The 16,199-nt window shown below is 33.6% G+C and overlaps 2 protein-coding genes across 2 annotated transcripts in view; one reads left to right on the forward strand and one right to left on the reverse strand.

Moving 5' to 3' along the window:
- Positions 1-13,011, forward strand: LOC109100470. The gene is made up of 9 exons (XM_042778356.1): positions 1-44; positions 80-386; positions 2,639-2,924; positions 3,001-3,123; positions 3,835-4,092; positions 5,009-5,100; positions 5,860-6,041; positions 11,172-11,352; positions 12,448-13,011. Exons 1-9 carry the CDS (start codon positions 1-3, stop codon positions 12,616-12,618), a joined length of 1,644 nt encoding a protein of 547 aa, XP_042634290.1. The 3' UTR covers positions 12,619-13,011.
- Positions 13,012-13,414: 403 nt separating this feature from the next.
- The window catches only part of LOC109104756 (centrosomal protein of 85 kDa-like), a 48,821-nt gene continuing 46,036 nt past the window's right edge, over positions 13,415-16,199 (reverse strand). Inside the window, exon 15 of the mRNA XM_042778357.1 lies at positions 13,415-15,301. Within this exon, the coding sequence (XP_042634291.1) occupies positions 15,138-15,301 (164 nt within the window). The 3' untranslated portion in view covers positions 13,415-15,137. The remainder of the gene's footprint in view (positions 15,302-16,199) is intronic.

Genomic DNA, 16,199 nt, shown 5'->3' on the forward strand with positions numbered 1-16,199 from the left:
ATGATCAACTCCTTAGAGATTCACCACCCCATGACCTCTCTCAGGTCAGGTGGTTTCTTCCTAACCTTTAACACCTGAGAGGTGGCTGCAAACAGGGCGGTGACACCGGCTCAGGTATGGCAGACCTCAGCACAACCTGGGAGCGTGAGTTGCTGGAGCAATTCTCATACCTGACTGCCGCCACAGACGAGGAGCTCCATTTGAATACAGCAGATATCACTTCTGAAAGCAGCGACAACACAACGGGCTTATTGCATTTAAGTGATGAAGTTCTCCTGGTTATTCTGAGGAACTTGGACCCGGTGTCGCTGCTGAGGCTCGGCGGCACGTGCAGCTTGTTATTCCGAGTTTGTTCGTGTAACTCTCTGTGGACCACACACTTTCAGGTAATTTGCGTGGGAATTAGATTTTTGGTTTATCACAGTGAGTCGAAACCTGTTGAATTACTGAATTCACTCTTCATGCATGGTTCATACCTAAGCGAGTCGGTGGCGAGTAGTGAACATTGGGTTATAGGTGAATAGTTGAATCATGCACCCAGCCGAGTCGGAACCGAGTCAAACGCTGGGCACGACAGTGAGCAAGTTATGGAGAAAATAAGAAACAATTGTAATATCTTATACATACGTCAACAACGTCCTTGGGTCACTGTATTTAGTTATGTGAACAAAAATGACTCCAATGTAGTTGAATGTTCTGTCAGATAATCCATATTTAAGAGCGAGATTCGTTCATAGACCTATGCGAGTCGTTCATCGCCGCTCCGAGACTCGTTCAAGACACACAAAACCGGGCCATTCGCGGCATATTTGTTATGTAACGTCTACATATGATATGATAGAAGTTATTGAATTACTTCTATGACTGATATTTGCTTTTGCTATAGTCAATCTCTGAATGCATGGAAAGCAAAAGTGAACGAAAAACACTATGGAGACAGATTAGTCTCAAATATAATTCACGCAAAAAACACGATTCACACATGCGTAGACTATTTCACATGCATGAAACCTAATTCACGTACACAAAAAAAATTCACGTGCGTGAAAAAAAAAATATATTCACAAAAAGCTATTCACATGCGCAAAATAAAATTATATTTTCATAAAATACATTTCACAAATGCAAAACACAATTCGTAGATATACAACTGTGCACAAAAACCTTTGAATGTTTAAAATGTACGAGTGTCTGAATGTACAAATCGTCATTTACTACGAATCCACTCGGATTTGTGTGTGTGTGTTTGAGACTTTCCTGGCAGAGCTCTCTTCCCACGTGGGTCTGTCGTACTCTTTAGCCAATCAGATGCGAGCTTACCATTCAACCAATCATATCATAAGCCACCGAGAGTGCATTCAGAAGCTCGCAGGCAATCGGGGAGACGTCAAGAGAGAAGCCCTGGCGTTACATTTTAAAATACTATACAAAATAATTAATCAGAATACTTACTCCTGCTCACTCACGCCAAAGAACTCCCCGCTCAAGCTCGCCGTCTCTGCAAGATTAACGATGGCAGTTTGCACGCACAGCTACTAGAAGATACTAGAAGATTTACATCTGTCAGACAGGTTGCTGACGTCATCAAGCTTAGTTTGAGTCTGCGCGTCAGAAACGAAGTTCTAAAAATCGCTAAAAATGGGCTTCACTTGTCTCAATTGAGTTCCAATTGGGTCGCTGTGTCCATTTCTTTTACTGTCTACGGGATTACTGATGTAAAGGCTTAATTTCCGTTCTAATTAATCCATATTGCGCAAAAGGTGCGCAGAATCGTGCTCCTTGAATGCACTCTCAGTGGCTTATGATATGATTGGTTGAATGGTGAGCTCGCATCTGATTGGCTAAAGAGTACGACAGACCCACGTGGGAAGAGAGCTCTGCCAGGAAAGTCTCAAAAAAACACACACAAATCCGAGTGGATTCGTAGTAAATGACGATTTGTACATTCAGACACTCGTACATTTTAAACATTAAAAGGTTTTTGTGCACAGTTGTATATCTACGAATTGTGTTTTGCATTTGTGAAATGTATTTTATGAATATATAATTTTTTTTCGCATGTGAATTGCTTTTTGTGAATATATTTTTTTTCACGCACGTGAATTTTTTTTTGTGTACATGAATTAGGTTTCATGCATGTGAAATTGTCTACGCATGTGTGAATCGTGTTTTTTGCGTGAATTATATTTGAGACTAATCTGTCTCCATAAAAAACAGTCGGTGCATGGTTGTGAATTGGAGTCATTCAGCTAAAAGATTCGAATAGGATTCCATTTAATATTTGCATGCATGTATTTACAAATGTAACATTTTTCATTTTCTTACAACAGTATTTTCCTGTGGATTTTTACTTTGCAATTTAAACGGTTCTCAAAGATTCCGATTTTTGTCATACTCCAGCAAAAGATAATCCTGACTGGACACTAAAATCCACAATCAACAATAGCAATCCAACAAGTACTGCTATTACATACAGTATACGTACCTGAGAATTGACATGATTAAATTGTTTTATTCCTATTACATTCATGAGGTTTGGGAAGTATTTATTTATTTATTTATTTTGACCTGCAGGCTTCTAACAGACTATTCCAGTGGTCACTCAAATGCCAATTCTCTCCAAATTTTCTCTTCACAGGATTCGTTTGGGGCCAGTCTGTCATATACCCATGCCCGGTGTCCCGTAACTGCCAAAACTGCCTTCCGCTTGGTTTTTATGTGGAGATCCCTCTTCAGAAACATCCACTGTAACCATGCGTTTCAGGAGAAGCTCTTTGTGGAGATCCCGCTCGCGCCGCACAAGTACTGGATCCAGTGGCTCATGCTGGAGGAAAGCGTTCCCTTGCCTTCAGTGAGGCTTCCCTGCAGCGATGTGGAGAAACTTTGGGGAATTACTGCAGATTTGTTTCAGGACAAACTCCAAGGTGGCCATACTTTCAGCTGTCACATGGGCTTCCCATGTTTAATTTTAGTCTAACATGTGTTGATTTTTTTCCCCAGAGGAAACTGAAGATTGTGACACCCTTAAGTTTGAATGGAGGGAGCTGTATCATCTTGCACTGAAGCATCATGGTAGTGTCTCACTGGTCTTCCAGCATGTTCTCAGCCAGCACCAAAACAGTGGTGAGAGATCTGCATCCCATTTCGTGAAATTTCTGCTTCCTTGGTCTTTTGGAAGCTTAATGGCCAAATAAAAAGTTTCAATGCTGTGAATATTATTTTAATATTACCAAAAGAATATAATATATCACCTTTAACCCTCTATAAGTGCTGGACTGAATCCAGTCAACTGCAATTTGTTCTCTGGCACTTTTGCATTGCATTAAGACTCTGAAAAATGGCAAACAAGTTCATGGTTGGCTCACTCCAACTGTACTGTATTGTCGTCTTAAAATAAAAAGGACATGAGGGTGTCTGGGTGCTTTCATTGGTCTGGTTGACCTTTTATGTTTTTGCTGTATACGTTTCCTTTCCCCCTCTAAAAATAATGGGATTTTTGTCAAAAGATGTAGTAATCCAATTTATTGCACTGGTGAGTCACTTCGAACAGCTGTGATGGACCCTTGATGGGGAAGCTGGGGTATGACCCACAGTTTTTGAGTGATGTGTCTAGACTCAGTTCACCCTCACCTGGCATTTCCTGTTTCTTTTACTACTCTAGTGTGTGAAAGGCCCATGTTCTATAGGCCTTCTATAGGTGTAATTGTGCAGATTTATTTATGAATGCATATCCATATTTAATTGCAGTGTTTCTTCCATATGAGATGTTTCTGCCTAGTAGCTTTCGATCTGTAGTATTGTTGCTATTGACAACCATTTTATTGGTGATTTTAGAGCACACAGAGCTGGAGTCCATGTACCATCAATATGTCCAGTGCAGGTTCCAGTGGCTCTTCACATATTGGTTGTTTCGCCAGCTGGCTCCATACAACAAGCAGCTGCGATCTATTTTCCTGCAGTGGAAGAAGCACAGCAAGAGGAAGGTGGCCACCTGGGGAGAAACCCTGTGTGATGTGAGGTACCTGGCCTCGCTGCACCCTATAACCAAAGACTACTGGAGAGGCCAACTGGCCCGGGGAGATGAGAGCCTCGGTAAGTTATTTGGTTAAATTTAAAGATGATGATGATGATAATAATAATAAGCTTTATTTAATGGCACACATTTGTTGTTATGATGATGATGATAATAATACCTTTTTATTATAAATAATATATGCTATTATGATATTATTATTATTATTATTATTATTATTATTTATGGATTTATTTAGAGTGTCAATGACAATAGCTTTAATATTATGTATTGTTGTTGGTTGTTATTATTATTATTATTATTATTATTATAAACAAAATACATGTTATTATACATTTAAAATAATAATAATTATTAATAGTTTTATTTAATAGCATGTAATTGTTAAAATAATACCTTGAATAATATGTATTTTGTATTACAAACAATGCATGCTACTTTATAATTGCTTTATTTAATAGCACGTTTTGTATTGTTATTTTAGCTGTTTATCTTTAATATCATTTATTATTATTATTATTATTATATTAGCATTATTTAATAATGTGTGTGAACGTTATTTTAGCAGTTTTATTTTTAATAACTTGTATTTTGTCTTATTCTTAATTTAGCTGTTGTAATAGCAAGTTATTATTCTTGTTTTGTTTTGTTTTTTTAAATAAAGGAAACTATTAGCTTATTTTTTTGTAAAGCTGCTTTTCCCCCCTACCTTTGTTAATGGCATTTGCAAAATCTATTATTGGTCAGCCTCTGCTGGAGAATTGGCTTGATCTGCAAACCCTTGAAGAGTCAAACAAAACCTGCTGAATTTGATTGTGTGTTGTGTTCTTTGCTGGTCTTGTGTGGTGCTCTCTCTTGAGTAACTATGCCTGTACTAGTCCTTTGGCAGGAAAACCATCTGCAGATCAAATGTTTCTGCTCCAGTCTCTTGGAGTATCATCTCATGTTCTGACTGCACTTGTTTCTTTCCGTCAGGGATTCAGACTGTCGGAAACTACTTCTGCATGTGCAAGTCTCTCGTGGCCTGGATCTTGGGACGTGACTGGGGCCGACTGAAGCGACGAAAGGTACATCTACGGAATACATGCAAGATGCTGAAAAACATTTGCTTGATTTTATTTTTTTTTCCCTTTGACATGAAGTCCTCTCTCCCAGGTGTGATGTTTGAATAAATCTGACATTTAGTCTTTCCAGAGACCAACCTTTCTTCTCACATGATTGTTCCCTGTTCTGTTCCAACTGATAGCTCTTGTCCCCATCTAAAAAAAACCAAATAAGTTCCCCAGAGGACGTGATCTTAAATATTCCAGCAGTGCTCATCTTCTGCGTTTCATTAGCCAGGGAAAATGATTTCACAGGTCACAGCGTGAGCAGACGCTCCTATCTAATGGCTGCCTAAATGAATTATAGACGTATCGGTGCATGTCCCAGTCAATTACATCGCACGTCTGAGCATACAAACTCACCTGCCATTATACGTGGTTTTACAACACACGTGACCATCCAAGGACACAGAAAGGGACATGAGGGACATTTAAATGGGAAAAAAAAATTTTATTACAAAAGTGAATGTAATCTTTTTCCTTTCATGGCATTCATGTACGTGCTTTGCATTACCTGCATGCTTGATATTAGCATTTATTGTTTAACTTCAACTAGGATATCAGGATTTTTTCGATTATTTGAAATGCTAATTGGAAAGCACTTTGTGTGGTGATTTTATGCAATTTGTATTAGAATTTTGTTTCTTTGTTTAATATGCAAATTCGGTCCTGTTCCCTATCCCTAGAATATTGTTTGCTGATGGAGTGATGTGTCACTGGCAGGTTTATGAAGACACACTGGAGGGTGTGTATCTTCTGCTGAGACGGGAGATGCAGGAGACGCTCATCGAGCACGAGCGCTTCTGGCAGGTGGCCAAAGTCCAGATGACCCGTGTCTGTATGCTTGAGGAGACGGCTGCAAATTATGTCAACTGGAAAATGATTGAGACGCTCCCTTACTACAAGTCAGTCCTGCTTGAGTCTGTTCGATTTACTGTCTCTAATTTTCTTATTCTCTCCCAAGAATACAGAATAACTCATTTATTTAGTTCAATAATTAAACATTTATTTTAGATTTTATGAAAAAAAAAAAAAAAAAAACGTTAAACATTTAAAATGATTTTTTTTTTTTTATATAATTTTTATATTATTTTAGCTTATTTTTTTTTGTGTTTTTGTATAAATATTATATATGTTTTTATTTTTTTTTTTATAACTTAAATTTAAGCTGACATTATCCATTTAAATAAAAAATTTAATTTAAATATTAAAGGTAAAACTTTTATCTAAAATAATACAAGCCTTACATTAAACTTAATTATGTATTTAAATACAAACTAAATTGTTAAATACTTAGTTTTTTATTAATCTAAAATGTTGGCTGGCTTTAATTTTTTTTTATTTTAGATTAATAAAATAAGATCTAGCAATAAGTATTTTAACCAATTTTAAAAATTAAAATTTTTATTTAATAGCTTAATTTAAGTATTTTTTTTTCCTTTTTTAGATAAAAAAATTGCTTAATATTTAATGTATTTCGTTTGTATTTAAATACATAAATAATCCTAAATTGAGCTAATGTTTAATTTTTCTTGGTCAAATTACCAAAAAAAAAAAAAAAATTCTTAAATTAAGTTCTTATTTTATTTCTTTAAAAATGTATTTAGCTTAATTTTATTTAAACAAAGCTAACTTTGTATTTAAGTTATTTTACTAAATGAACTTAAACGAAGCAGCCTAATTTTATGCCATGCTAATATTGATGGTGATATAGTCTTCAGCACATTGTGCACAAAGCAACTGCTCTGTAAAGCTTATTTTTAAAACATGGTGATGAATCTGAAATGCAACATTTTGCTTAAATGAGGCTCTGTCACAATTCTGTGAGATTAGTGACACTCTTATTTGCTGGTACACACAGGAGCTTTGCTTTTAGCGTTTCCCATCGATCACTGTTTTCAGGCTGTAAAATGTTGCTCTATTACGGATTGCTGTTGTTTCCATTAAAAACTAGCAGAGAAAGTGTTGAGCTTTAGCAGTGGTTGGCTTTCAGACTGGGGTTTGAAGGCTGGAGAGTGCGGTGGGTGGAAATACGAGCACCGCTGGCAGCTTCAAACAAATAGCCTGCAGTAACTTACGGCCTGATATCTGCAGCCAGTCGACGATATCTTTGAAATGCATGGCGACTGATCTCAAAGAGCATGCACTGAACTCCACTCAAGTCTGCCTGATCCCACAGCATCAGAGAACAGTAGTGTGAAAGTTAAGTGGGATGTTCCTTGAGGGCGGTCGTCTTACATGAGCAGATGTGTGAGTGACTGAAGTGTACTAAAGTGCTCACTTGAAGAAATGGTTCTTTTTATGATGCTTATGCTGGAAAATTAAACGTTCATGGCACTTTAAAATCTTTTTTTTAGTATTTTTATTTTTTTTATTTCCATGCAGTGAAACTGTATATTTTATTTTAATAAAAAGTATATTTTCATGTTGTGGCCCTTATACATTTTATTTTTTTTAAGGGCGATAGCATGAAAATAAAATGAAATTTTATTTTATTCAATTTTTTTATTCTATTTTAATACTTTCAGACTGTGGCCCTTAAAAAGATTTTTTTTTTTTGTAGCATTTTATTTTTATGCTGTGCCACTTTGTATATATACATATACACACATATAACACATTTTAAAATGCCATAGCATGGATTTTTTTTTTTTTTAATGTTTGTACTTTGTCTTCTTGCAAATAATTTTTATTAATGTTTGTTTTTATTCTAATGATATGGCACTTGAAAGTGTGCTTGCCGTAGCATGGAGGAGGATGATCATTATAATAGTAAAAGCAACTTGTATGTGCACTTTTTTTTTTTTTTTTTCATTAATGGTTTTTCATTTTCATGATTTGGCATAATAATAATTATTAGTTTGTTTTATACAAATTTATTTTTGCATTTTAATTTTAGTTATATGGCACTTTAGTGTGTGTGTGTGTGTATGTATATGTGTGTGTGTATATGTGTGTGTGTGTGTGTGTATATGTGTGTGTATATATAATATGTATATATGTGTGTGTATATATATTATGTGTATATATATGTGTGTGTGTGTGTGTGTATGTGTGTGTATATATGTGTGTGTGTGTGTGTATGTGTGTGTGTGTATACTGTGTGTGTGTATATATATACTATGTATATATGTGTGTGTGTGTATATATATTATGTATATATGTGTGTGTGTGTGTATATATATGTGTGTGTGTGTGTGTGTGTGTGTGTATATATATGTATGTGTGGTGTATGTATACTGTGTGTGTGTGTATACTGTGTGTGTGTGTGTGTATATATACTGTATGTGTGTGTTATAATATGTCTTGTGTGTGTGTGTTGTGTGTGTGGTATGTATATGTGTGTGTGTGTGTGTTGTGTGTGTGTGTTGTATATATAATATGTATATATATGTGTGTGTGTGTGTGTGTATATATAATATGTATATATGTGTGTGTGTGTTGTATACTGTGTGTGTGTGTATATATACTATGTATATATGTGTGTGTGTGTGTATATATGTATGTGTTTTTTTATTTGGTTTGTTTGTGTGTGTTTGTGTGTGGTGTTTTTTTACTGTTTGTGTGTGTATACTGTGTGTGTGTATATATACTGTATATTTGTGTATATATAATAGTATATTTGTGTGTTTTATATATTTGTGTGTGTGTGTATATGTGTGTGTTTTTTTTGTTTTGTTTTTTGTGTATATTTTTTGTATGTGTGTGTATATGTTTTTGTGATTTATATTTGTGTGTGTGTTGTGTTTTGTTGTGTGTGTGTATACTGTGTGTGTTTTTATACTGTGTTTGTTTTTTTATTTTGTTTGTGTGTTTTTTTATTTTGTTTGTGTGTGTATATATAATATGTTTTTTTGTTGTTTATGTTTTTTTATGTTTATATGTGTGTTTTATGTTATTATTGTATATATGTGTGTGTGTGTTTTATTTTTTTTGTGTGTGTGTGTTTTATTTTTGTATTTTTATGTTTGTTTTTGTGTGTTTGTATTTTATATGTGTGTGTGTTTGTGTTTTTTTTGTGTGTGTGTGTTTTAATTGTGTGTTTGTTACTGTTTTGTGTTTTTATTGTGTGTGTGTATACTGTGTGTGTTTTTTTTTGTGTGTGTTTGTATACTGTTTGTGTTTTTTGTGTGTATACTGTTTGTTTGTTGTATATACTGTGTGTGTGTTTATAATATTTGTATTTTGTTTGTGTTTGTTTATATTTTTTTGTTTTATATTTTTGTTTTTTGTATATTATGTTTATTTTTTTGTGTGTGTATATAACTGTATGTGTGTTTTTATATATTTTTTTTTTTGTTATTTGTGTGTTTTGTATATTATGTATATGTGTTTTTTTATGTTTTTTTTTGTATATTTGTTTTTTTGTTTTTTTTTTGTTTGTGTGTTTATATATTTTTTGTTTTTTTTGTTTGTGTGTTTTTTTTGTTTTTGTTTTGGTATGCCTTGTGTGTTTGTTTGTGTGTTGTGTGTGTTTGTGTATTTTATATGTTTATGTGTGTTTTTTTATATTTTATATGTTTGTGTGTTATATTATGTTTGTGTGTTTTTTATTTTTGTTTATTTTTGTGTGTTTGTATATATTTTTTTTGTGTGTGTTTTTTTTTTAATGTTTTTATGTTTTTGTGTTTATTTTGTTATGTATATATGTTTGTTTTTGTTTGTTTATATATTATGTATATATTTTTGTTTATATTTATGTTTGTGTTTTTATTTTATGTATATTATTTGTGTGTGTATTTTTTGTTTTTCCTTTTTTTTTTATATGTTTGTTGTGTATGTTTTTTTTGTTTTGTTTTTGTGTATATATTTGGTTTTGTTTTTGTGTTGTTTGTTTTGTTTCTTAATATGTGTTGTGTTTGTGTTTTTTTATGTTTTGTTTGTGTGGTGTGGTATATATTTTTGTTAGATTGTTTGTTTTTTTTTTTTTTGTTTATGTGTGGGTGGTGGTGTATATATGTGTATATGTGTGTGGTGTTTTGTGTGTGTATGTATATGTGTTGTTGTGTGTGTGGTGTCTTCTGTGTGTGTGTGTATACTGTGTGTGTGTGTATACTGTGTGTGTGTGTGTATATATACTGTATGTGTGTGTATATATAATATGTATATATGTGTGTGTATAGTAGTATGTGTGTGGTGTGTGTTATATGTGTGTGTGTGTGTATTATACTGTATGTGTGTGTATATATATATTATATATGTGGTATATGTGTGTGTATATATTTGTATTGTATTTGTGTGGGTGTGTATATATATGTGTGTTAATAGTGTGTGTGTGTGTTATGTATGGTGTGTGTGTTGTGTGTGTGTGTGTCTATATATTTATGTTTATGTGTGTGTGTCTATATGGTGTATGTGTAATATATGTGTGGTGTGTGTCCTATATATATATGTAGTAGATATATATATATGTATCTATATATATATATATATATATATATATATATCTATATATATATATATATATAATAGCTATATATAAAAATATAACATCTCTATCTCTATCTATCTCATTTGAGAGTTTTGTGCAAGTAAAATGGTTGTAGTTATGTAGTTTAGCACTTCCCTGCTATCTGATCTCTCTGTCTAATTGGTCATTAGTGTTCAAACCATCAGTCCTGCTTGGCTGGTTTTAAGTTTAGCTAAAAATCCACAATAGAGGAGCTGTATGTCTGAGCGTGTTTGAATGTTAGCTGCACACAAATTGAGTTCTAAGTGTTTTTTTTTTGTTGTTGTTTTTTTCTTCCTGGGTGTTTTGTTTGAAGCTGTAACAGTCATTATACAAAGAGCAAATCTCGAGAGACTGTGAAGATGAATGCCTTGTTGTTCAGAAGTGCTTGAAAAATTACTTTCCCCACAAAAGCTATTACATTGTTTCTGGTTTTTAATTCTCATGGTGGCTTATTAATAAAGGTTGTCTTATTTCCCAAGCTAATGAAAAGAACAAATATTAGACTTGCCTTGCCTTATGTAGCTGCATTGATAATGGTTTTCCAGCTCATGCATATAATTTATTTATTTTTTATTTTTTTAAGGCTGTATCTAGTGTCTGGTAATTCGGTGTACCTGGATCATGTGCAAGGTTTCCTGCGTAGAAAGAGGCTGATCCGGGATTGGATTTACCTGGAGGAGAACAGCTGGGCGAGACAGTTGCTGCCTGCGGCCCTGAATCGCTTACCCACTGCTGGAGTTTTGGACACAAGATTTCTCAACACTGCTGGAGTTTTCACCAAGAACATGAGGTGGGTTTAGCTAACATGATGTGAACACAAGTCAAAGAGCCTGAATCGATGTAATGACTGCAGAACAACTGTACATAATCCAGTTCCTCTCGGGCTCATTTTGATTAATCCTCCATATTCAATTTGTAAGCTTTGCCGACGCTTGTGTAGTCTAAGACCCTCAGGTCTAGTCTTTTGCTGCGTTTAGTGTATTTCTGCTCTTATTAGATCATCTCATTAACATCTTGTTTTTAGCTGATGCTGTCTTATTAAATGATACTTGCAAGTTCATTTTGGTTCAGCAGATTTATGTAGATGTTGGTGTTAATCCAGGCCTCTGTGAGCAGTCAGGACCACACAAAGTTCATAGCATTTGTATTAGAAGGATCTCTCATATCAAAGTGTCTTGCAAGTTTCATATAGATGGCAAGTTTTAATACTTGCCAAATTGTGACCAATTTGTGATTGACTAATGCAATAAGAAATAAGACTTGCACAATTTTTTTTTTAAAGTACTCAATTGTTAAAAAATAAAATAAATGAAAAAATTTTTATTGTTAATATATGAAATGACAATAACATTTCTTTATATACAATATTGAAAAAAAACTATTTTAAGACTAAATTTAAGTTCCATACTGAAAATAAAAATAAAATTTATTTTAGAAAAACCATATGAAAAAAAAATATCCAAATTATTTTGAATACTGTTTGCATTTTATTTTCATGCTGTGGCATTTTAAGATTTACGTGCAGTAGTATGAGAACTAAAAATGCAAACTTTAATACAATAAAAATCTTTTTATTGTATTGTGTAAAAATAATTGTAAAATATGTAAGACTTTTAATCTATTTTAAATACATTTTTTAAATGTTTAAAATGATTTATATTAAATGTTTATTTTAAAATCAGCAATTGTGTAAATTTTTACCTTGAAACTGTATTGTGTATTTTAGTCACTTTGCTGACTACATATTGAATCTGAATTGGCGATTTAAAAGAATAAATGAATAACTTAAGGTTTGTTTGTTTCCTGATGGACACCAAACATTCATAACCTTGACGAGTGTGTTTTGTGTTTGAACAGAGAGTTTACACGGGGACTGTCTGATGGCGCAGCTCAGTCGCCTCATGTGGCTGTACCTGAATTCTGGGCAGGAGCTCTATCTGGAGGCGCTGAAGGGAATGGTTCTGCAGTGTGCTCAGGCCTGTCTCAACCATCTCAACGCTCTTCAGGCCAGTCAAGTGCCTGTGGCCTAGACCTCATACATTCGGCCAAACCTTTGGTGTTTTAACTGACTTTTTATAACATGCCTAAGATTTTTTTTTTTTTATGTTTGTTTTTCTGTATTTTTAAACTTTTTACATTTTTATTTTTTTTTTTTTTTTTTATTTTTTTTTTTTTACAACTTGTTGAAGTTGTTTGTCTTCAGGTTTTAGTGCACAATCATTCATTCTCAATTTATGTCTGAGTAAATGCAGTGCACATACAATGATAATTGTTTTAAATTTTTGTATTGGTTTTAGCAGGCCAAATGATCAGTCTCCATTTGAGATGCTTTTATTGTAACACTCATGTGACTTTTTACTTGGATTAATCTTTCCGTGGTAGACTGCAGGGTTGCTGACTTATTAAAGCACCTTTACACTCCACTTACGTCTCATCATTTTTCCTTTAAATTTTGAAAAACACTGAAGTATAGATAAAACCCAGTGCAAATTTTTTTTTTTTTTTTTTTTTTTAGTTAAATGGCTTCTGGACAGGATGCATTATGTTTGCATATAGTCTTGAAAAAAGTATAACAATTTTATGCAAGGCTAAGTGAACTGCAGTAACTTGATGCCTTTTGTGTTACACTTTAAAAAAATAGATTACTACCAGTACTTTTTTAAATGTTTGGATCAAATGGAATGTGATTTGATTTTTTAATTTATATTATGAAGTGAAAAAAAAAAATGCACTTAGAGTAGGTTTTACACTAAAATTTGAGTTGCACATTCGTTCCCTTGTAATAAAACATGTTAATCTATACTGTTATCAAAAACATTAAACCAATGTAGAAAAATACTTTATTTGACATTTGTACAAATGAAAAGCAGTTTACAAAATGGAAAAATAGTTAATACTTCGTACATAAATAGACCTTTGGCATTTGTAAAATCTAGCTGGAAAATTAAAAGCTTAAGAAGTCAAACCTACTGTTAAACCAACCAGTGGCTTTCAGTGCGCAGTGAGTGGGTCATGTCAATCAGTGCACGTTTCTCTTGTATTCCTATATACACAAGTCAGCATGCTATCACACTGTACAACACCACATACATTCTCCATCAGGTTATGAGCAGCACTCTGCCTGAGAATAAATATGCATTGCTTGTGAATATGGCTTTGCTCGCCTGCACCTTTATGAAATAAACTCGGTCTCTTCCAGTTATGGAAAATACCCTTCGATTTCATCCTGTGGTTCTGCTGCATAGATTTGTAAAGGCACAGAATAATATTACATATCTGCAGATAAATGCTGGTTAACGGGAGGTTGCATAGCGCAGCATACGTCTAATTAGTTACCTTAGTCTAGTCCCTTCTTTAAATATAAATTAATTCTAAACCTATGCGCATGCACAAGATATTATAAGCACATGATGACAAAACCTCCATTTTAAATTCAAAACATGCTTAATATACTTTAAATACAATGGGAGTAGTCACAATAAATAAGCACTATATAGACGCTTGTACTGTAAATATCTTAAACATTCGTCACCTTGGTACAAATATGTGTGCAAAGCTTGACATGACCGCATCGCTGGACTTTACATTATCAACTATAAAAAATTGAGCTTGGGGTCAAAATGAACTTGCTGACACTTCTGAAACTATTCAGATCAACAACGACGAATAAAAGAAACTCTTAAAATACCTGAGTGAACAAGTTTTGCATTGATTTCATCCATATTCCTAAATTTAACAAGGAATATATGTGTGTTATCTGGAGTATATAAAATGTCATAAGCGTAACAGGAAGTGCAGAACATTCTGTTTCCTGTTTGCCTTTGGAACTCAACATGTGCAACTTGCTCTGAACCGAACTGTGCCGCAGCATTAAAAAAGCAGCTCATATTTTATTCTAATTAAAAATAGTTAATCAGTGTCCTGAATAGATTAACCTGGATTCCTCTGCTGTCATTTATTCTGAAATGGAACATTGCTAGCTTTTATGGAAGCGCAAATATACTAAACTGCAAAAAGACAACAGACCCAAAACTCAGATGAGATGCAGGATGTTGGCGAATAGGGACCTTACAAATGCTGCTGTTTCTCATGTTTTTTTTCTTTTAATGTAGAGTCCTGAACGTCGACCTGCGACCTGCAGCTGTTGGGTAAAGAATGGACAAGCTTCTTTGGGTAAAAAAAAATAAATCACTGACGTCCATGAAGTTTGGAGGTACACAAAAAGGAACACAAGGCACTTTAGGACACCAGTTGCTCTACTTGCCCTCAAAGACGACTGACAGGAACAGTGTGAGGAACTCAACCTCAAGCAGTCTCAATAAATACATGAAAACACTCAAACTCATTGAAAATTCAACGTCTACAGGAAAAAACAAGAAACTTCTTGTAACGACGTCCTTGTAAACTGGATTCACAGCTTGGTCCAACCTTTAGTAGTCAGAAAGACCTTGTTTGTTTGCATCAGGTTGACTTTATTTTCCCTTTATGAGCTCTGAGAGCGCCGTCTGTCCTGACGAGCTGGAAATGGAAGCCTCTGCAGAGTCGGCCCTCATTGCGTCACACAGTTTTCACCCATGTCCTGTGCGTAACGGTCTGAGATGAGCGTCCGCAGCTCGTCAATGTCTTTCCTCAGCTGGCACACCTCCACCAGCTTGGCCCGCAAACCGTCCTCCATCAGCGGCTTCTCGCTCTCCTCCGCCGAGCAGCTCATAGCTGAAAAAGGAAAAAAAAAGAAGCGTCACAAATGGGAATTTTCTTTCTATTGGCTGATATATGACTTTATATATGGGTACTTTATCTGGTGCTGCAATTATAAAGTGCATTTATTCTTAATTATGAAAATGTTAATGTCTTTTAAATGACACTTCATCACGTTTCACATTATATTAGCAAAGCTAAATGGGTGAAATCAAACAAATTAAACATTAATTAAAATTATGATGATACACTACTGTTCAAAAGTTTGAGGTTAGTAAGATTTTGTAATGTTTTTGAAAGAAATCTCCTGTGCTCATCAAGGCTGCATTCATTTAATCATAAATATAGTAAAACAAATAATATTGTGAAATATTATTAAAATTGTTTTCTTTTTTTAATGTATTTTATTCCAGTGATCAAAGCTGAATTCTCAGCATCATTACTCCAGTCTTCAGTGTCACATGATCCTTCAGAAATCATTCTAATATGCTGCTTAAAAAAACTTATCAATTATTAATATTTCTGTGGAAACTGAGATACATTTTTTTTTCAGGAATTTTTGATTAATAGAAAGTTTAAAAGAACAGCATTAATTTAAAATATATATATTTTTGTTATAAATTAAATGTTTTCACTGTTCTAATTTAATTTAATGCATACTTGCTGAAAAGTATTAATTAAAAATAAATAAATAAAATAAACTTACTGACCCCAAACTTAAGAAAAAACAGCAATAATTTAAAAACACTGTTGCAATCTTATGCAAATCTTAAAAGGAATATCCATTTTTCATACTGTACATTTCAATGTTGTGATGCATAATACAACTTGCAACATTTAAAACAATTGATTTTAGGGTTCTATTTTAAATAAAGAAGAAAACATTTAAATATGAAGTGAGAACTACAATATT

The sequence above is a fragment of the Cyprinus carpio genome, chromosome A20 (genome assembly GCF_018340385.1).
Source record: "Cyprinus carpio isolate SPL01 chromosome A20, ASM1834038v1, whole genome shotgun sequence".
Lineage (NCBI taxonomy): Eukaryota > Metazoa > Chordata > Actinopteri > Cypriniformes > Cyprinidae > Cyprinus > Cyprinus carpio.